We start from the raw sequence: 22,805 nt of genomic DNA on the forward strand, positions 1-22,805 counted from the left end.
ATGGCTACTTACTGGGTTTGAAATGTGAAGGACTAGTAGATGTCGTGTTTATTTGTTAGTGCAATTTGTGTTTCGTTTGAGATGTGGAGGACTAATGAGATTGCTTTGGTGGGGAGTGTTTCCTCATAAACTGATGTGTGAGTAAAATATTGAATCTCTCGACGCCTGATTAGTGAAAAGCCTTACTTTTATAGCTCCTTCCTATTATTTTCAACGTACCACTAAGTTGTTTATTTCAGAATTTTGTTGGTTGATAAGCATGGAAGCTGGATCACAGATGCATTGCTGCTGAAGAAAGGAAGAAGAAGAAGAAGGTCGAAATGTTCCAAGTCTTAGAGTAGTTGAATTTAAATACTTGTAATGAACGGACATGATTATAACATTTCAATGGTGTGTATCTTGCCATGTGTCTTGTTTGATAGTAGTTAATGAAAACATGTGAGCTGCATGTGATCATAGTCATGTTGCTTGTGTGGGTTTGCAACGACTATAAACCCCACCGTGTATTCGACTTTTGTGGATCGAATCCAACGTAGATTCGAGGAGCAATGTACTCCTTCTCTCTCTCTAAAGTTCATCTCTGATATTCAATCTTAAAAATTCATTTTCAATTACTTGTTGAATTGATTACACATGCATAGAGAAATTAAGCTCAAAAGTAGCTCAAACATTAACATAGCCTTAGAGCCAGGTTGGATTTGAATATGGGAGTGAATATGTGAGTGTTCATCTGGGTTTTCAATGAAGAACTCAGACGCACAAATATGGCTGGATCTAGCACCGATCTTCGTGCACCAGTATTCACTGGTATTAACTATGAATTTTGGTATATAAGAATGAAGACTATATTTAAGTCTCACAATCTATGGAGCTTTGTTGAAGCACATTGTCGAAGGAAAGGAAGAAGACGGATGAGAAGCAAATTCTTGCTGCTCAGGATCTCATCTCTAGAGATGCAAAGGCATTGGGATTGATACAAGGTGCTGTGAGTGATGAGATCTTTCCTAGGATCGCAAATCAAGAAACTGCAAAAGATGCTTGGGATGTTCTCAAGCAGGAATTTAAAGGTGATGCTTAAGTTATGGCTGAGAAATTACAAGGTATTTGCAGAGATTTTGAATATGCTAGAATGAAAAATAGTGAATATCTTTCTGATTATCTAGTTAGATTATCTGCTCTTGTGAATAAGATGAAGATGTTTGGTGAAACTTTGCCAAATAAGAGACTAGTTGAGAAAATGTTAATTAGTCTAACTCCTGAATATGATAACATTGTGTCTATCATTGAGGGAACTAAGAAATTGGATGAGATTGATCCAAATAAGGTTGCTGCAACTCTGAAAGGATTTGAGCAGAGGTTGAAAAGGCATAATGAAGATGAGGAAGTGAGTGATAAGGCATTTAACAGTCATAGTATTCAAAACAAAAGTGGATCATAGACCACTGGGTACAAGGGGAAGAAGCCTTTCAAATTTAGGGATAAGAAGGGTGATTTTAAGGCTAATGATAGGCCTCAATATGCTACCAAACCTTGGTTTAAGGGCTGGTAACTGTTTTTGCTGTATTGTGAGAATAAGCTCATTTTTGCTGCTGCACGTTTTTAGCTTTTTTTCACCCAAAACTGTGAAAATAAGCTGTTTTTAAGTGTTTACCAAACACCTTTTTGAGCTCAGCTTTTTTTTATACCCATTTTTTTTTTTTTTATAAAAGCACCTCAGTACCAAACCAATACTAACAAAGAGAACACAAGAGAGGCATGTAAAATCTGTGGGAATGTACACTATGGTGAATGCATGTTTAAGGGAAAGTCAAAGTGTCACAATTGTGGCTGATTTAATCACTTTGCCAGAGATTGCAGAAGTAAACCAGTTCAACAGGTTCAAGTAGCACAACAAATGGAGGAGGAAACCTCTATGTTCTTTGCTTGTAATTCTGCTGCAATTGTCAAAAGTGAGCATGTTTGGTATATTGACAATGGATGCAGCAATCACATGACTTCACATGAGTCTATGTTGATTAATTTGAACAGAAGTGTTTCAACAAGAATCAAAATGGGGAATGGACAAATTGTTTAAGCTAGTGCAAAAAGAACCTTGGTGATTGAAACCAAAAGAGGTACCAGACACATTAAAGAAGTAATGTTAGTGGCATGACTTGATGAAAATCTCCTAAGTGTGGGGCAAATGATGTAGCATGGTTATTTCTTATTATTTGGAGATGACCAGGTTGTAATCTTTAAAGATAGAAGCTTGGAGAGTCATGTTGTTACTGTACATATGACTGGCACTAGGTGATTTCCACTACTTATGGAGGATATGAATGGTTCTGCACTAAAAGCTAGTATTGAGGGTGATGCTTAGGAATGGCATAAAAGGCTAGGGCATTTGAATTTTAACAACTTGCAATTATTGTCTGATAAAGAAATGGTGCTGGGTCTACCCAAGCTCAATAAATCAACTGGTGTCTGTGAAATGTGTATTGCTAAAAAACAACATAGAGATGCATTCAGTAATGAGTTGACTTGGAGAGAAGCAAGCCTTTGGAACTTGTTCACTCAGATGTGTGTGGATCAATGCAAGTCACAACATTTGAAGGGAACATATATTTCTTGACATTCATTGGTGATGCCACCAGAATGTGTTGCGTTTATCTCCTAAATCACGAATAAGAAGTTTTCAAAGCGTTCAAGAAATTCAAAGCCATTGTTGAATTGCAGAGTGGCTACAAAATTCTAAAATTAAGAAGTGACAGAGGTGGATAGTACAACTCTCATGAGTTTATTCAATTCTGTGAAGATTTAGGGCTTGAGAGACAGTTGATTGTGGCATATTCCCCACAGCAAAATGGTGTTGCTGAGAGGAAGAACAGAACCATTGTTGAAATGGCTAAAAGTGTGCTTCATGACAAGCATTTACCCTATGAGTTATGGGGAAAAGCTGTTAACATAGTAGTGTATTTACTTAACAGATGTCCAACAAAGGTTGTGGAGCACAAAACTTCATTTGAAGCTTTCAGTGGAAGAAAACCTGGTATTCAACACTTATGGATGTATCTGTTATAGTCACATACCTGGACAATTAAGACAGAAACTTGATGAATCCTCTATGAAAGGTATCTTTGTTAGGTATGGAAATATGGAGATGGGATACATGATTTACAACTTGAGTACCAAAAAGATATTTCTATCGAGAAGTGTTGTATTTGATAAGAAGGGTACTAGAAGTTGGAATGCAAAAAGTGGTGAGAAACTATAATTTCATGCTAATTTGAATTTACCTGAGATTGATCCATTACCACCGAGAGAAGAAATTCAACTAGAAGGGAGTGATTATGTAACTCAAGGGGTCACTAATACTTAAACTGAGAGTGGTGAGTCTAGTCCGGCTAAAACCACACCAGTTAAAGAAAAGTCACTAAGTGAAATATATGCTAGATGCAATGTTAGCATGATTGAACCAGAATGCTTCACTGATGCAGTCACTGATATAGCTTGGAAGAAGGTTATGAATGCAAAAATTGATATGATTGAGAAAAACAAGACCCGAGAATTGGTTGATAGACCATCATGCAAACCTATTGTTGGAGTGAAGTGAATATACAAGACTAAATTGAATCTGGATGGAACAATTTAGAAGCACAAGGCAAGACTTGTTGCCAAGGGATATACATAGAAGCCTGGTATTGATTTCAATGAAACTTTTGCTCTTGTTGCAAGATTAGATACAATTAGGACACTCATTGCATTAGCAGCTCAAAAAAGTGGAAGCTGTTTCTACTTGATGTGAAATTAGCTTTCCTTAATAGTGTATTGCAAGAGGAAGTTTACATTGATCAACCAAAGGGATTTATTATGCAAGGTGCAGAAGACAAGGTTTACAAGTTGAAGAAGGCTTTGTATGCGTTAAAACAAGCCCCAAGGACATAGTATGAAGAAATTGATACTCATTTACACAACTGTGGATTCACCAGAAATCCAAGTGAGGCAACCTTGTACATTAAGTCAAGGGGAGAAAGTGAAAGCATTATTGTCTCTATCTATGTAGATAATATTATCTACGCTGGTAGCAACACTAAGTTATTAGAAGAGTTCAAATTTGACATAATGAACAAATATGAAATAACAGATTTAGGACTGTTATATCGCTTTCTTGGCATGTGAATACTACAATATGAATTTGGGATCTTCATTAATCATAGAAAATATGCAATTAGTTTGCTACGGAAATTTGGATTGAAGGACTGCAAGCCTATTAGCACTCCATTGGTTGTGAGTGACAAGCTTAAGAAAGATGATGAATATGAGAAAACATATGAGAATGTATATAGGCAATTGGTTGTGAGCCTTTTGTACTTGACTGCAACAAAGCCAGACCTTATGTTTGCAGCTAGCCTACTTGCTAGATTCATGCATAGACCATCAAAGAAGCATTTGGGAGCAGCAAAAAGGGTTCTCATATATATACAAGGCATATTAGACTATGGGATTGAATATGAGAAAGGCAAAGAATCAATTCTCATAGGTTATTGTGACAGTGATTGGAGTAGGGATGAAACTAATATGAAAAGCATATTTGGTTATGCATTATCATTTGGAAGTGGGGTTTTCTCTTGGGCCTCAGTTAAACAACATAGTGTTGCCTTGTTAACAGCTGAAGCTGAGTACATGAGTGCTACTAAAGCAACCACACAAGCTGTTTGGTTGAGGTTTGTACTTTAAGATTTTGGGGAAGAACAAACATAAGCTACTCATCTCTACTGTGATAATACTTCTGCCATTGCTATGACAAGAAATCCTGTGTCATCAAAGAACTAAACACATTGGAAGAAGATATTATTACATTCGAGAAGCCTTGTAGTCAAACATCATCAATCTAATCTATTGTAAATCAGAAGATCAACTTGCTAATATTTTCACCAAGGCTCTGCCAAATGATTGATTTTGCTCACTCAAAGAGAAGCTTGAAGTTAAACCAGCTTCCAGCTTAGAAAGGAGTGTTGGTTGATAAGCATGGAAGCTGGATCACAGATGCATTGTTGCTGAAGAAATGAAGAAGAATAAGAAGGTCGAAATGTTCTAACTGTTAGAATAGTTGAATTTAAATACTTGTAATGAACGGACAAGATTATAACATCTCAATGGTGTGTATCGTGCCACGTGTCTTGTTTGATAGTAGTTAAATGAAAAAATGTGAGTTGCACGTGATCATAGTAACGTTACTTGTGTGGTTTTGCAACGGCTATAAACTCACCGTGTATCCGACTTTTGTGGATCGAATCCAACGTAGATTCGAGGAGCAATGTACTTATTCTCTCTCTCTCTAAAGTTCATCTCTGATATTCAATCTTAAAAATTCATTTTCAATTACTTGTTGAATTGATTACAAATACATAGAGAAATTTAGCTCAAAAGTAGCTCAAACACTAACAAATTTGAATGTATAGCTCACTATGTGGTGCTCCCTAATCTTAAGTTTTCAGGTTTTTTTTGAAATTTCTTTTCTTGAAACTAACTATTGAGTAAAGCGATGAACATCCATATGATACATTTTAAATTAGGCTCTAATGTGCTTGACACGTGGCGTCTAGTCATTGTCCATGTGGGTGCCATGTCATCAGTTAACGGGTGCCACGTCATCAGTTAACGGAAGACTTAAGAGTTTGACTAACGGATGTATGAGACTGTCCCAAAATTTACATATGACTCTGAGACGAAAAAAACTTGATGTACCAAATGTTGAAAACCATGAAACTTGAGGATAATAAATTGAGATTTACCCATAAAATTTTCACTCCATCTTCATTTTATCTCTATTTTATCATTTTACCTACAAGTGGCATTTTGATAAAGTTTTGGCTTTCATCGATGATATATTTCTAAATACATGCAAGAATTTGACCGGCTGTATGCAAGAATCTCACTGTTCCTTTCACTTGGTCACTCATAATTTGATACATTGTCTGTGCCCAATAAGAAAAACAAATTAAAGCAAGAACTTGGCTGGAATCAATAAGTGCACCCAGCAGAGTAGGGCACTCCAATTTCTTCGCTTTGCCCTGCCAGCTTACTCTGTAACAATGTTGAAGCAACATGTGGATTGGACCACCTGCCAGTTCACAAAGAAAAAGAAGTTAACCTACTCTATTATTTTTTTTTCACAAATATACTGTTATCGTAACGTTTTATATTAATAAAATAAAACTATGTGTAAGTTTTTATTTTGTAACGTGGAGTTTTTGACACGAAATACTACGGCAAGAGTGTACCTGTGCCGTAAGTTTGCACATTGCCCCAATATTAAAATGTTGTTCATCACCAACCGATCATCCAGCAAACAAAAAAGAAAAAGAATTGATGAGGTTATCATTGCCACCTGATTGACTCAATCCCACGCCATCATGAGTCCAACACTGTCACTCTGAGAGCACTGAGTACCACAAATGTACAACCAAATTTAATACAAGCATGTGTAGCCAAGGTAATTATGTTAAAACGAGTCATTAAGAGTAGATAGGAATCCTTAGAGATATTGTAGGAGTTCTTTATTAGGAAAGAATTATATTGTGTTATAGCCTTGCTTGTAAAACAAGATTCTGATGTTGCTGATGTGGGATTTTTCAACACACCTCCTCACGTGGGATCCAATTAGTGGGTCATATGTGGGAGATCCACACATTGGCAACCATGTGGAGCCAAGGAGACTCATCCTACACGTGGGACCAAAGGACCCAACATCATTGCACATGGTCAAGGGGACCCACCCATCACGTGGTAGTACAATACGAGTCCGCTCCCTGACTCTGATACTATGTCGAATTATCAGAGAGATGGGTGAAATGCCCATTTCCAACAACACCAATAGTGTTCACAACTTGATAATTACTACTTACACAATCCGTCAAATGTGGAGTTTGATAATAAAAGGTCTCGGTATTAGTTGGAGTGGGGTTAAGATATTCATAATCAAATACAGGCCTGGCAGATCAAGTGACAGATACAAAGCAAGGTTGGTGGCGAAGGGTTATACTTAAACGTATGGTGTGGATTACCAAGAAACCTTTTCACCAGTAGCTAGGATGAATAATGTACGTGTTTTAATCTCTTTACCTGCAAATATGGATTGGCCACTAAAACAATTTGATGTGAAGAATGCTTTCCTTCATGGTGGAATCTAGAAGAAGAAGAAGTATGTATTGGTTTTCCTCCCGGATATGATGTGAATGGGAAGACTGGGGTGTGTATATTGCGTAAGTCTCTATATGGGCTTAAGCAATCACCTTGTGCATGGTTCGATAGGTTCACTCAGACAATGAAGAAAAATGGGTATCATTAGAGTCATTCAGACTATACATTATTTATGAAGCATAGATTAAACAGAGTAATTGCACTGATTATCTATGTAGATGACATGATTATTATAGGGGATGACTTAGATGAGATAATTAGATTGCAGGAGAATCTTGCATTAGAGTTTGAGATGAAAAACTTGGGAGATTTGAAGTACTTCCTTGGAGTTGAGGTTGCTAGCTCGTCCAAATGTATTTCTCATCTCAACGGAAAATATTTATTGGATTTGTTAAAAGAAACTGGTATGCTAGGGTGTAAACCTATGGACACCCCTATTGTAGAAAAACATCATCTAGGTGTTTATCCGTGTTATAATATGAATAGGTGACTCGCATATGTTTAGGGCAAACTGTTAGCATTTTGAAGCTTGTGTGAGCCGATTAAGAGGCTATACTAGATGTATTGCCTATGTTTCTTAGATTGACTAACCTATGTGCAAACTGATATTCACAAAATGTTTCTCTTGTCTCTCATGATTGATTAATTGTTGAGAGTATGAATCCTATATTGGGAAAGAAAGGAAATTGCATGTGCTTATAAGTAACTGGGCTACTCCTCATATTGCCAATTGATTTTATGGTGGAATCAAATTTCTTTATGGAATCAGAGCAGGTTGTCCCTCGTGTAAAGTCAAAGGGCCACATGTGCTCCGAGTCACCTAATTTGTGTTTCTACGTCCTCGGTTTGAAAATTTGTCACACGGGAGGTGGTGCGTTGAGAGCGTATGAATCCCGCATTCGGAAAAGAAGGGACCTTGCATGTGCTTATAAGTAATTTAGCTACTTCTTATATTGCCAATTGATTTATGGTGGAATCATAACTTTCTTCACTAATCTATGTGCAAGTGCCGTTCACACAACCTTTCCCCTCATCTTCTCTTAAGATTTTCACTAACTGCCACTCCTTGCTACACATTGGGTATACCCGGCAATTCATACCTGAATTGGTAGGTTTGTTGTACAATGTTTCAGTATCACATAATAATTTCTCGTCATTGAGCCGTACAAGGCCTCCAGATGTCGAAACCGTAGTGGCTGAAAGTATGTAACACGGGTATACATCCCTTATGGAATATATGATGGAAATGCATGTTTGGTTCTAGAAGACTAAGGAATATAGTTTAAGTGGATGCATTGTGGTTCTAATTATATCAGGTACCGACTCATCCTTTAAATTTCTACTTTAATTAGCTTTACACATAATTAGCGACTTAATTTAAGCAAAAGCTTTAAGCGAATGGCTTTCACTAGCCATGATTACAACCCCCAAAAGCACTGCAGCCCTCTCAGAAATCCTGCAAAATTCCCTCACCAACATTAACCATGTAAAAGCAACTCACTCACTCACTCCCTGTCACTACCTTTCACCGAAAAGTGCTTTTGCAGCTGCAATTCCTTGACTTTTAGATTAAAAACCTCATCATAGACACTCATTAAAGTAATTAAATTGTTTCAAAGTCCCTTCCTTTGTTCTTGCACGGTTTCATGTGACTTTCTCCTCACTTTAGCAGCATTTTTCTTTGTCTCTCTTTCCTCAAACCATTTCTCAGACAAATGTTGCAATGTGCAACTGGAAACTGAGAAATCTGAGATGGGGTTTTAGTGGAAAGTGCTTATGTTGCTGAAAGTTTGAGGCTTTTGAACTTTTTGTAGTGGGATTTGGAGGTGCAGGATTTTGAGTGGGAATTTATGAACATAAGGTGTTTGAAAAATTGAGAAATCTGAGACGGGTTTTTAGTAAAAGTGCTTATATTGTTGAAAGTTTGAGGCTTTTGAAAATTTTGTAGTGGGATTGGAGCTGCAGGATTTTGATCATAAAGTGTTCGAGGAAAGATGGGGGCCGTCACCATTGGTGAACTGAAGCCTAGCATTTCCGGGAAGCGGTCATTTCGTCCGAGTTCCAGCACAAGGCATGCCACTGAATGGTAACGTTCCCCCTCATCTTCTGTTTTCTTTATATTCGAGCAATAATCTAATCTAATGTAAAATAGTAAAATGCGTGAGCAGGAATTGAACTTGGGTACACATTGCAATAGCCAACTTGGTTACACCCAGTTCTACATTCCTCCCATCTCTTATTGCTTTTGATTGATTACCTACATTTAATTCGCTAGTTTTTGAATTTTAGCCTTATTTTCTTTAGCTTTGAGTCACATGATAGTCTCTACTTACTAGTAACTCTATGTTACACGGATACGGGTAACGCAATATAACCCGAAACACGAAAGGACACGAAAAAGGAGTTCATTTTTTTGCATCTTTTTGGGATGTGAGTGTCAAAACAGAGCCTGTGTTTTTCAAACAGTCCATGAGCTTCTGAGGCTCCCCTGAATTTAAGGAAGATAGTAATATTTCATGGTCACACAAAAATCCTGTGAGCTTCTTCCCGACAGTACGGAATCGAAAAAACAATAGCACGAGGACCACCTCGCTGATTGCTTTCCAGATGCAGCCATATTTTACTGTCAACATTCTTGAAATGCCAACTGCCAACCCAAGTTAATGTTTTGAGGATCAATTATTTGTGTGTTTACCCTCTGTAGGCCCTGAACACATGTACGGACCAGTTGTACAAAATTACAAATTGTTCCTTGTTTGTGACAGACCCTTTTCGCTTTATTTAGCGTGACTGTTACACCGTTATGTGATGTTATTAGCCTTAGTTTGGTACTGAGGTGATTCTGAAAAAAGTGGCTATAAGAAAAAGCTGTGAGCTTTTTTTTATGTTTGGTAAACATTCAGCTTCAGCTTTTTTTCACTGTTTTAGATGAAAAAAAGCTAAAAACACAAAGCTACAAAACCCAATTTTTTTTCACATCTGTTTTACATAAAAGTTTATCGAACACTATAATACTACTTTTTTTTTTTTTTTTTAAAAGCACTTTTACAAAAAAGTTTACCAAACACTTTACTGCTTTATTTCACAGCTGTTTATTCTCACAGCACAGTAAAAACAGTTTTTTTTCCAAAGCATATCAATACCAAACCAGCCCTAGTCCACTCAACAAGCTTAGCTAATCAGCTTTCTTATCCTTTACCATAATCCAACATTACTCTTCGTGTGCAAACTCCAATCCACCACTCATTTCGCAATTATTGAGCCATCCGCCTGTAGCGAACCATTAATATCTAGGGAGAATCACGCTGTCCATATGTTTCAATTGAACTAGAACATGCGTGTTGTGTACTTCCATGGAAACAAAAAGAAAAAGTTCCGGCAGGGTTTTTGATATGTTGGTACCTATGAGAATGTATGCATTTGGTTCTTGATTGTAACCTAGATACTGATTTTCTTGCCTTGCTTCGTTTCCATTTTTCAATGAATTTATTCTATTACGCAGGCCAATATCTGATGTTTCTAGCGATATTACTGTGGAAATAGGAGCATCAAGCCTTGCACTTCACAAGGTGAGTGAAACCGGTTCAGAACTAGTCTATTGTTCAATTTGTTGCGGTTACAAGATAGTTATTCATTAGCTTGCGATAAAATAACTTTCTGTCACGATTAAACGAAGACTTGTCGAATTAGTAATGTGACGATGACTGTGTTGCAGTTCCCCCTAGTTTCTAAGGGTGGAAGGATTCGGAAACTGTTGCTTGAAGCAAAAGATGCAAAAGTTTGGCGCATAATTCTTGCTTCTGTTCCGGGTGGACCAGAGGGATTTGAGCTAGCTGCAAAGTTCATGTTGAAATTGCAGAGTCAAATGTTGCCAAACTTCGTTGCGTAGCGCACTTCCTGGAAATGACGGAAGAGTATGCTGAGAAAAATATGGAAACGAGAACCGAAGCTTGTCTGAAGGAGACGGTGCTTCCAAACTATCAAAGTCGATATCAGTTCTTCATCGCTGTGAAACCCTCTTGCCTGCAGCAGAAGAAACCAACCTTGTAAGCAGGCTTATCAACGCAATTGCAAACACTGCATGCAAAGAGCAGCTCACCTCTGGCTTATTGAAACTTGACCACAACTTCACTGCAAAAGAAGCTCCAAATATGGAACCTGAAACGCCCGCAGACTGGTGGGGAAAAGCGCTTACAGTTCTTAGCCTCGACTTCTTACAACGCGTTCTATCAAGGGTGTTAAACAGGATATATATGATCAGCAAAATCTGAAGATGTCTACAGGACAAAATGCAAGAGGTCCAAATTGGAAGAAGAAAATATGAAGCTTTACGTGAGGCTTGGTGTTGCAATTTCTCAAATGAAAATTTATTGTTGTCTGGTGATTGTTTAGGTAGTTTTAACAGGTGGATATTGAAGTTTGGTTGGCTAGTTTGTATATTGAAGTTTGATTGGTGTATGTATTGAAGTTTGTTTGATTGATGTGATTCGTTCGTTTTTAGAAATTTTGTCCGAATATAAATCTTCTTTAGATTAAAACTTTTGTAAAATTAAGAGTAATGTAGGTAGGCTAAATATGCAAACTAAATAATGTATTACCAATAAAAAAAATAAGCACGTTAATCAATATTTAAGTAATAATTCAATTATCAACTTCCATGTTATTTAGTTTACAAAGATTGGTTTATGAATTTAGTCTTCCTAACATTACCCTAAAAGTAAATTTAGATAACGTAATTCAAAGATACAAAAATATCCTTACCCCAAAAAAAATTAGGATTAAAACCATTTCATAACAATTAATACATTTTAGGTCCTAAAATTAAATTTTGTCTTTTAATGAACCTAAATATTTGAGTTTGAGTCCAAGGGTTGGAGGTGGTCTTAAACTAATTGTTTTTTACAACCAAAAGTGCTTTGTTTAGCGGAAAACTTCAAAGTACTTTCAAGAGTTTTCCATGAAACACATAGATTGTCAATACAAATTTCAATTAAGTACTTATGAGTTATGAGCTTTTAGATGAGCAATCCTACTACCTAATGACCCAACTCTTTGGAACGATGCATTCTCAGAAATTACTAGATAGAAGATTGTGGTAAGCGGGAGGAAGGTGAGGGTGATGTCAAGTCATTATGCGCCCTTGCCCCTTTATGCCTTGGGCAATACACATGCTACAGTGGCCGGAACCGCTAGTAATTATCATTTAGCCATACAACAATGAATTTGTTCTCGGGCCTTGTCACACTATGGGAGTTGGCCATGCTCGAAGTCAGAAGATAAGACACAACACTAAGTTGTCGGGTGGTGCTATTTACACACCAATTTTTACTTTCTACACATCCTCTCAATTTCCAAAATTAACAAAGGTGTGCGAGCAATAAAAAAGAGTGTGAATAACATTGCCTAAGTTGTAAGTCATTGAATCTCTCCAAGCACGGGATGGGGATCATTTTCCCTCCCTTTTTTCCTCCCTTCCCTTCCCTCCTCTCCTCTCTCCTCCTCTTACAAATTGTTTTTCTTGCTTCTCTCTCTATTTTTTTTTTCTCTCTCTACAAAAATAAAATCTTGAGCATTTAAACAGGAGCGGCAGGAAACGAAAGGAAGAAAAAAAAAAAGAGTGGAGAGAATCTTTGTTCCCACGCGCGGCTACCTCCGCCTTTTGCTTTCCTTCCCCTCCTTCCTTACTGTAAAGTTTACTCGAAAATATTTCAAGCTATGTCATAATTAACATTAGAGTAATACTGTAAAACCCAGGTTATAGAACTTGAGCTGGTTTACCACTTTAAGCAAAAGTAGCAAATAATGATGGGTCATATCACCTTCTATGTTGGTTTCTTTTCAAATTTGTTTCATTGTATTGAAGAGAATCCAACACTGAAGGTAACTTGATTCTTTCTGACACATTATCCTAAACATCTGTGCGTTCTTACTTTAACTTAGATTAAAATGATTATTAACCCGAGCTACATTATGATCCACCCACCCACATGTTGGATCACTACATTGCAATGCTTTGCTTTCGCATGTGTTTAAAATAAAGAACTGAGATTCTCTTCAAATCACTGTGTTTGGAACCAGTAGACTTATAAATCGGACTATTCGTGTAAAGCTTTACGACCTTATTTATCTGTCCCACTGTCCTACCTCACACAAATCATGGGCCCATATCTCTTTCTTCCCTCCTTAAATGACCAAAAAATTTTAATCCGTTGGCTTGGAACTTGGAGATCCGGAGAGGATCCCGATTCCAAAATAAGCTTGCTTAGATTTTGTTTATAATTCTTTTTTACTGTAAATAATTACTGCCACACACTTCTACTCATCACCTGCACTAATGAATACTGATTCAAACTCCTTTTCACCCTCGTGGGTAACCACAGAAGGACTCAGACATCCTTTTGCCAATGCTGTCCTTGCTTTATTTTATTTTTCTAAATTTTTTTTTTCCCATCTGATTTAAAATATATTTCTTTGAATTACATGGTTCACAAATTTCGAAAAATAGATTAAAAAAAATGAATGAGTCCCAACGCAATAGCTTATTACCAAATGATGAAATTTGATTTGATGAGGCAGCTCTGTAGACTGCAGTGTGACACTGTCCAGCTTCAGAATTCTGCAAAAGTATAATTTTTTGAGTAAATATATATATTTTAATATATTCATATATATATATATATATATATATGTGTGTGTATATATATTGTAATTGAGTAAGAGTAGTAATAACGTTTGTAATAAAAGAAAATGTTGTGACTTACGCGCTTAATGAAGTTTGGGTTTAATTTTGATAAATAGTTTCTGTTACCCTTCATTATATATAAAATTTTCACTCCAGTGAAGGAAAATCCTTCATTTTATCATTTTACCTACAAGTGGCATTTTGATAAAGTTTTGGCTTTCATCGACGATATATTTCTAAATGTATGCAAGAATTTCACCAGTCGTATGCAAGAATCTCACTATTCCTTTCACTTGGTCACCCATAACTTGATACATTGTTTGTGCCCAATAAGAAAAACAAATTAAAGCAAGAACTTGGCTGGAATCAATAATTGCACCCAGCAGAGCAGGGCACTCCAGTTTCTTCTCTTTGCCCTGCCAGCTTACTCTGTAACAGTGTTGAAGCAACATATGGATTGGACCACCTGCCAACTGTTCACAAAGAAAAAGAAGTTAACCTACTCGATTATTTTTTTTACACGAGTATGTTGTTATCGTAGCGTTTCATATTAATAAAATAAAAATATGTGTAAATTTTTATTCTGTAATGAGGAGTTTTTGACATGAAATACTACAGCAAGAGTGTACCTGTGCCGTAAGTTTGCACATTGCCCCAATATTAAAATGTTGTTCATCACCAACCGATCCTCCAGCAAACAAAAAAGAAAAAGAATTGATGAGGTTATCATTGCCACCTGATCAACTCAATCCCACGCCATCATGAGTCCAACATTGTCACACTGAGAGCACTGAGTACCACAAATGTACAACCAAATTTAATACAAGCATGTGTTGCCGAGGTAATTATGTTAAAACGAGTCATTAAGAGTAGATATTGTAGGAATCCTTAGAGATATTGTAGGAGTTCTTTATTAGGAAAGAATTAGGGTTATTGTGTTATAGCCTTCCTTGTAAAACATGACTATGATGTTGCCAATTTGGGATTTTTCATCATGCCTCCTCACGTGGGATCCAATTAGTCGGTAACATGTGAATGATCCACATATCGGCAACGATGTGGAGCCAGGGCCAAAGGACCCAACATCATTGTGCGGGGTCAAAGGGACCCACACATCACGTGACAGTACAGTACGGGTGCACTCCCTTGCTCTAATACCATGTCGAATTATCAGAGAGACGGGTGAAAGGCCACTTCCAACAACACCGATATTGTCTCCAACTTAGTAATTACCACCTGCACAATCCGTTAGGTGTGGGGTTTTATCACAAAAGGCATCGGTATTAGTTGGGGTGGGGTTAATCAAATACAAGGCTGGCAAATCAAGTGACAGGTACAAAGCAAGGTTAGTGACGAAGGGTTATACTCAAACGTATAGTGTGGATTACCAAGAAACCTTTTCACCAGTAGCTAGGATGAATACGGTATGTATTTTAATCTCTGTAGCTGCAAACATGGATTGGCCATTAAAACAATTTGATGTGAAGAATGCTTTCCTTCATGATGGAATCTATAAGAAGTATATATGGTTTTTCCTGCCGGATATGATGCGAATAGGAAGACTGGGGTGTGTAGATTGCATAAGTCTTAATATGGGCTTAAGCAATCACCTCGTGTGTGGTTCGACAATTTCACTCAGGCAATGAAGAAAAATGGGTATCATCAAAGTCATTCAGACCATACATTATTTATGAAGCATAAACTAAACAGAGTAACTACACTATTTATCTATGTAGATGACATGATTATTACAGGGGATGACTTAGATGAGATAATTAGATTGCGGGAGAATCTTGCATCAGAGTTTGAGATGCAAAACTTGGGAGATTTGAAGTACTTACTTGGAGTTGAGGTTGCCCACTCTTCCAAATGTATTTTCTTATCTCAACGGGAATATTTATTGGATTTGTTAAAAGAGACTGGTATGTTAGGGTGTAAACCTGTGAACACCCCCAATTGCTTGATATGATTTCTATCACCTGAAAAAGTAGGGATAAAAACACTTCAAAATACTTGCAATAGTACAAAGTTACGGTAGTAGAGTAGCTCAAGTAAGGTCGTTCTCCATAAGGATTGATTGAATAATTTGTACTTAAACTTATTCTTAATTAACTATTCAAAACAAAGTTTCAAAAAGGTTGATTTTATAACCTAGAATATTAAAAATGAATTTTAAATTAAAACAATTATAAAAACCAATTTGAAAGGGAACAATCTTAGAAAATAATGATAAAAGGACACTGGGGTTCCACCGTCACCTTAACAATCCTATGTAGTTTTACCAATTACTTATGAATTACACATGCAACTTTGAAAGTTAGGTTTTCTTGATGCATATTCTACTTATGGCATTCAAGTTATAACGTCTATCAAACGTGCAATCCGTCTATGGCATTCAGATCAAATATAAACATGCATGACTCATTACACTTTGTAAAAATCTATTGAAAAACCATGCAACCTCTAAGACGTGGCATTCGCCATGGGTGAAATTACAACTATCAATCACAAAAGAAGCAATATTCAATTCTCCGGTGGTATTCCGACCGAATTACATCGATTATTTATCTAAACATCCTAATGGTCACAAATCATTAAGACACAAAGACAGTTTAAACATAGTGATTAATAATTCAAATTAAAGTAATAATTCAAAGTATGCATGTATAATATCATAAGCAATTAAATAAATACTACATATTCATACTAAGGCTTAAGGCATCACCCTAGAAAACGAAAATTAGTCACGAATAACCATTAAACAAAAGGAATTTTATTGAAATAGAAAAATGATAGAAAACACCTTGAAATACAAATCGTCAAAGCCTAGCTAAGTTCTCCAAATTGATGCGTTTTTCACCCTAATGGCTAAATAACCTTATTTATACCACTAGAAAATAAAATCCTTCCTAGAAAAGGTCTTCTAAAAACTAGAAAACATAATAGAATAAGATAATTAGGAAATAAAAGGTTTCCTATTTAACTGAAATTCTGACTTCTCAAAAAATCAGACTTTTGACTGACCAAATCAACTCCGATTTGGTCCCAAAAGTCTCTTTTGAAAGCTTAAGTCGTCCAATCTTCCTTAAAATATGCCCATCTTGACCTCCAAAATACTCAAAACATCCAAAAACGTCAATCTGGGAAAGCTGCGTGTTGGGCCTTCTTTTCTTCGCCATGGTCAAACGGTTTGATAGAAAAATCTGGAATTTTGACAAAATCATCACGAAGATCCTCCAATTGGAATCACTCCAAAATTCATCCATTTGATCATTTTTTGCTCAAGAGGAAGTTTAATGTCCTAAATTGAAAATGCATAATAAAGTATCAAAATTCTATCAAAATAACCAATAAACTATAACTAATATTAGGGTAAAATATATGGTATAATATGACCTCATCACACCCCTATTGTAGAAAAACATCATCTGGGTGTTTATCTGTGTTCTAATATGAATAGGTCACTGGCGTATGCTTTAGGGCAAACTGTTAGCATTTCGAAGCTTGTGTGAGAGCCGATTAAGAGGCTATACTAGATGTATTGCCTCCATTTCTTAGACTTGACTAACCTATGTGCAAACTGACATTCATGCAATTTTTCTCTTATCTCGCAAGATTGATTAATTGTTGAGAGTATGAATCCTATATCGGGAAAGAATGGACATTGCATGTGCTTATAAGTAATTAGGCTACTCCCCATATTGCCAATTGGTTTTATGGTGGAACCAAATTTCTTTTTGGAATCAGAGCAGGTTGTCCCTCGTGTAAAGCCCAACGGCTACACGTGCTCCGCGTCACCCAATTTGTGTTTCCACGTCTGAGGTTTGAAAATTCGTCACATGTGAGGGGGTGTGTTGAGAGTATGAATCCTGCATCCGGCAAAGAAGGGACCTTGCATGTGCTTATAAGTAATTGAGCTACTTCTTATATTGCCAATTGATTTACGGTGGAATCCCAACTTTCTTCACTAATCTATGTGCAAGTGCCGTTCACACAACCTTTCCCCTCATCTTCTCTTAAGATTTTCACCAACTGCTGCTCCTTGCTACACCTTGGGTATAGGTCACCCCAATCCATACCTGAATTGGTAAGTTTGATGTACAATGTTTCAGTATCACATAATAATTTCTTGTAATTGAGCCGTACAAGACCTCCAGATGTCGAAATCGTAGTGTCTGAAAGTATGTAACACGGGTATACATCCCTTATGGAATATATGATGGAAATGCATGTTTGGTTCTAGAAGACTATGGAATATAGTTTAAGTGGATGCATTGTGGTTCTAATTATATCAGGTAAACCCACTCATCCTTTAAATTTCTACTTTAATTAGCTTTACACATAATTAGCGACTTAATTTAAGCAAAAGTTTCAAGCGAGTAGCTTTCACTAGCCATGATTACAACCCCCAAAAGCACTGCAGCCCTCGCAGAAATCCTGCAAAATTCCTCACAAACATTAACCATGTAAAAGCAACTCACTCGCTCACTCCCTCACACTACCTTTCACCGAAAAGTGCTTTTGCAGCTGCAATTCCTTGACTTTTAGATTAAAAACCTCATCATAGACACTCATTAAAGTAATTAAATTGTTTCAAAGTCCCCTCCTTTGTTCTTGCACGGTTTCATGTGACTTTCTCCTCACTTTAGCAGCATTTTTCTTTTTCTCTCTTTCCTCATACCATTTCTCAGACAAATGTTGCAATGTGCAACTGGAAACTGAGAAATCTGAGATGGGGTTTTAGTGGAAAGTGCTTATGTTGCTGAAAGTTTGAGGCTTTTGAACTTTTTGTAGTGGGATTTGGAGGTGCAGTATTTTGAGTGGGAATTTATGAATATAAGGTGTTTGAAAAATTGAGAAATCTGAGACGGGTTTTTAGTAAAAGTGCTTATATTGTTGAAAGTTTGAGGCTTTTGAAAATTTTGTAGTGGGATTGGAGCTGGGGGATTTTGATCATAAGGTGTTTTGAGGAAAGATGGGGGCCGTCACCATTGGTGAACTGAAGCCTAGCATTTCCGGGAAGCGGTCGTTTCGTCCGAGTTCTAGCATAAGGCATGCCACTGAATGGTAATGTTCCCCCTCATCTTCTGTTTTCTTTATATTCGAGCGATATCTAATCTTATGTAAAATAGTAAAATGCGAGAGCGGGAAATGAACTTGGGCACACATTGCAATAGCCAACTTTATTACACCTAGTTCTACGTTCCTCCATCTCTTTTATTAATTACCTACATTTAATTTTAGCCTTATTTTCTCTAGTTTTGAGTCACATGGTAGTCTCTACTTACTAGTAACTCTATGTTGCATGGTAATACAACCCGAAACATGAAAGGACCCGAAAATAGAGTTCATTTTTTTTCATCTTTTTTGGGATTTGAGTGTCAAAACAGAGCCTAGGTTTTTCAAACAGTCTATGAGCTTCTGAGCCCCCCCCTTCTGAAATTAAGATAATAACATTTCATGGTCACACAATAAATCCTGTGAGCTTCTTCCCGACAGTACGGAATCGAAACAACAATAGCACGAGGACCACCTGGCTGATTGCTGTCCTCCAGATGCAGCCATATTTCACTGTCAACATTCTTGAAATGCCAACTGCCAACCCAAGTTAATGTTTTGAGGATCAATTATTTGTGTGTATTTACCCTCTGTAGGCCCTGAACACATGTACGGACCAGTTGTACAAAATTACAAATTGTTCCTTGTTTGTGACAGACCCTTCCTTGTTTGTGTTTGTGACAGACCCTTCCTTGTTTGTGTTTGTGACAGACCCTTCCTTGTTTTTGTTTGTGACAGACCCTTCCCCTGACTGTTACACCATTATATGGTATTATTAGTCCACTCAACAAGCTTAGCTAATCAGCTTTCTTATCCTTTACCATAATCTAACATTACTCTTCGTGTGCAAACTCCAATCCACCACTCATTTCGCAATTATTGAGCCATCCGCTTGTAGCGAACCATTAATATCTAGGGAGAATCACACTGTCCATATGTTTCGATTGAACTTGAACGTGTGTGTTGTGTACTTCCATGGAAAACAAATAGAAGAAGTTCCTGCAGGGTTTTTGATATGTTGGTACCTATGAGAATGTATGCATTTGGTTCTTGATTGTAACCTAGATACTGATTTTCTTGCCTTGCTTCGTTTCCATTTTTCAATGAATTTATTCTTTTACGCAGGCCAATATCTGATGTTTCTAGCGATCTTACTGTGGAAATAGGAGCATCAAGCTTTGCACTTCACAAGGTGAGTGAAACCGGTTCAGAACTAGTCTATTGTTCAATTTGTTGCGGTTACAAGATAGTTATTCATTAGCTTGCGATAAAATAACTTTCTGTCACGATTAAACGAAGACTTGTCGAAATAATGATGTGACGATGACTGTGTTGCAGTTCCCCCTAGTTTCTAAGAGTGGAAGGATTCGGAAATTGTTGCTTGAAGCAAAAGATGCAAAAGTTTCGCGCATAATTCTCAATTCTGTTCCGGGTGGACCAGAGGGATTTGAGCTAGCTGCAAAGTTCTGTTACGGAGTTCATGTTGAAATTACAGAGTCAAATGTTGCCATGCTTCGTTGCGTAGCGCACTTCCTGGAAATGACGGAAGAGTATGCTGAGAAAAATATGGAAACGAGAACCGAAGCTTGTCTGAAGGAGACGGTGCTTCCAAACATATCAAAGTCGATATCAGTTCTTCATCGCTGTGAAACCCTCTTGCCTGCAGCAGAAGAAACCAACCTTGTAAGCAGGCTTATCAACGCAATTGCAAACAATGCATGCAAAGAGCAGCTCACCTCTGGCTTATTGAAACTTGACCACAACTTCACTGCAAAAGGAGCTCCAAATATGGAACCTGAAACGCCCGCAGACTGGTGGGGAAAAGCGCTCACAGTTCTTAGCCTCGACTTCTTCCAACGCGTTCTATCCGCGGTGAAAACCAAGGGTCTTAAACAGGATATGATCAGCAAAATTTTAATTAACTATGCTCATAATTCTCTTCAAGTACTTGTCGTCCGAGATAACCAATTGGTGAAAGGAAGCCTCTTGGATTTAGAATTGCAAAAGAAACAAAGGATCATTGTTGAAGCTATAGTTAGTTTGCTTCCAACACAATCAAGGAAGAGTCCAGTTCCAATGGCGTTTCTTTCGAGCTTGTTGAAAACTGCGATTGCAGCATCGGCGTCTACTTCTTGCAGATCCGATTTAGAAAGGCGGATTGGTCTGCAGCTGGATCAGGCAATTCTCGAAGACATCCTGATTCCGGCAAATTCACATGGAAACAACCACAGCACAATCTATGATACAGATGCTGTATTGAGGATCTTTTCGATATTTTTGAACTTGGATGAAGATGATGATGATGAAGATAATCACTTGAGGGACGAAAGCGAAATGGTTTATGATTTCGACAGCCCTGGATCTCCTAAACAAAGTTCAATCCTGAAGGTATCAAAGTTGCTAGACAATTATCTTGCAGAAGTAGCACTCGACTCGAACTTGATGCCGTCAAAGTTCATAGCACTAGCAGAGCTACTTCCGGACCATGCTCGAATATTAAGTGATGGACTCTACCGAGCTGTGGATATCTTCCTCAAAGTGAGTAATATATATCTCGCTCTCGCTTCTCTCTGTCACTGTGTGCAAGTCCTAAGCAAATCTGAACTTTTTCTTACAATGACAGAAGATTTCGCACTCTTGTTTTCTTCTTCTGTAATCCTCCTTTTGTTTTTGTTCCTCAATGCTCTTGATACTTAGTCAATCCAATGGCAAGGAGAGATGCGTGCAGGGGACAAAAATGGAGAGCGGAAATCATTTCCCTTTAAATTTTGTGAATGCATTTTTCTTTTCAAGATGTTGATCAATACCAATCTGCATTGTGTTTCTGTCTATAGGTGCATCCTAACCTCAAGGACTCTGAACGCTACCGCCTCTGCAAAACCATCGACTGCCAGAAACTATCCCAAGAAGCCTGCAGTCACGCAGCGCAGAACGAAAGGCTACCAGTACAGATGGCAGTTCAAGTGCTCTACTTTGAGCAAATCAGGCTCAGAAATGCAATGAACGGTGGCCACAACCAGTTCTTCTTCGGGGCAATAAACGGTACACAATTCCCTCAGCGATCAGGCAGTGGTGCAGGCAGTGGAGCCATTTCGCCAAGGGACAACTATGCGTCAGTCAGAAGAGAGAATCGAGAGCTGAAGCTTGAAGTTGCGAGAATGAGAATGAGGCTGACAGACTTGGAAAAAGATCATGTTTCTATGAAACAAGAGCTTGTGAAGTCACATCCTGCAAACAAGCTGTTCAAATCATTCACCAAAAAGTTGGGGAAGCTCAATGCATTGTTCAAGATCAATAGTATCAAGCCTTTAGGGGGGAAGGCGCATTCGGAGTCAAGATTTCCGTTCCAGAAGCGAAGGCGCCATTCGGTTTCATGACAAACTAGGAGTGTGAATATGTACACAAGTGTTACGAGAGTGTATAGTATATATAATTGTTGTATTAGTATCTTTATAAGTTAGTGTGGTGCCTTTTTCTAAATTCTAATCTAAGTTTGATAGTTTTTTGAGTGTACTTTGAGATTCTATTTGTTATATGTATGTATAACTTGTATTCATGAAATCACAGCTCCCTTGAACGTTTGGTGAAATCTTTTCCGTTCATGTTATAATATGTGAATTAGTAACATCACGTGATTATGTGACAGCTATACCTAAAAACTTTCTACGTTTGAGACAAACGATAAGATTATGTCATGTTCGATGTCAGAGATCTAAATGCGGTAGGCACACACCAAACCAAAATTTGGCCTTAACTAGTGAGTTTGGTTTGGGGAGGGGGGGTGGTATTTCTAAAGGATGTCGTTTCAACTAGATTAAGAGCAATGAGCTCAATAACGAATGAAGCTTTTTTTTTTACCAAGATCCATTACGATATGTGTCAA

At 37.5% G+C, this 22,805-nt stretch overlaps 1 protein-coding gene across 4 annotated transcripts; it reads left to right on the plus strand.

The window, feature by feature from the left end:
• Positions 1-8,629: 8,629 nt before the first annotated feature.
• Positions 8,630-22,511, plus strand: LOC137715551 (BTB/POZ domain-containing protein At1g03010). Of its 4 annotated transcripts, XM_088690506.1 has the most exons (5): positions 8,630-9,043; positions 9,131-9,268; positions 10,685-10,751; positions 20,261-21,460; positions 21,757-22,511. In XM_088690506.1, exons 2-5 carry the CDS (start codon positions 9,177-9,179, stop codon positions 22,297-22,299), a joined length of 1,902 nt encoding a protein of 633 aa, XP_088546632.1. In that variant the 5' UTR covers positions 8,630-9,043; positions 9,131-9,176; the 3' UTR covers positions 22,300-22,511. The 4 variants fall into 4 exon arrangements, with proteins under 4 accessions (XP_088546632.1, XP_088546633.1, XP_088546631.1 ...); XM_088690507.1 differs by lacking the exons at positions 8,630-9,043; positions 9,131-9,268 and adding an exon at positions 10,294-10,594; XM_088690505.1 differs by lacking the exons at positions 8,630-9,043; positions 9,131-9,268; positions 10,685-10,751 and adding exons at positions 18,298-18,931; positions 20,048-20,114.
• Positions 22,512-22,805: the final 294 nt, after the last annotated feature.

This window comes from Pyrus communis, chromosome 3 (genome assembly GCF_041283825.1).
Source record: "Pyrus communis isolate YQ-2024b chromosome 3, ASM4128382v1, whole genome shotgun sequence".
NCBI classification, from domain to species: Eukaryota; Viridiplantae; Streptophyta; class Magnoliopsida; order Rosales; family Rosaceae; genus Pyrus; species Pyrus communis.

Coding starts and splice junctions, on each gene's coding strand:
- LOC137715551 (XM_088690506.1), top strand. CDS start 9,177: ATGGGGGCCGTCACCATTGGTGAACTGAAGCCTAGCATTTCCGGGAAG. Junction 9,269..10,684: donor ACAAGGCATGCCACTGAATG/GTAACGTTCCCC, acceptor TCTATTACGCAG/GCCAATATCTGATGTTTCTA. Junction 10,752..20,260: donor CAAGCCTTGCACTTCACAAG/GTGAGTGAAACC, acceptor ACTGTGTTGCAG/TTCCCCCTAGTTTCTAAGAG.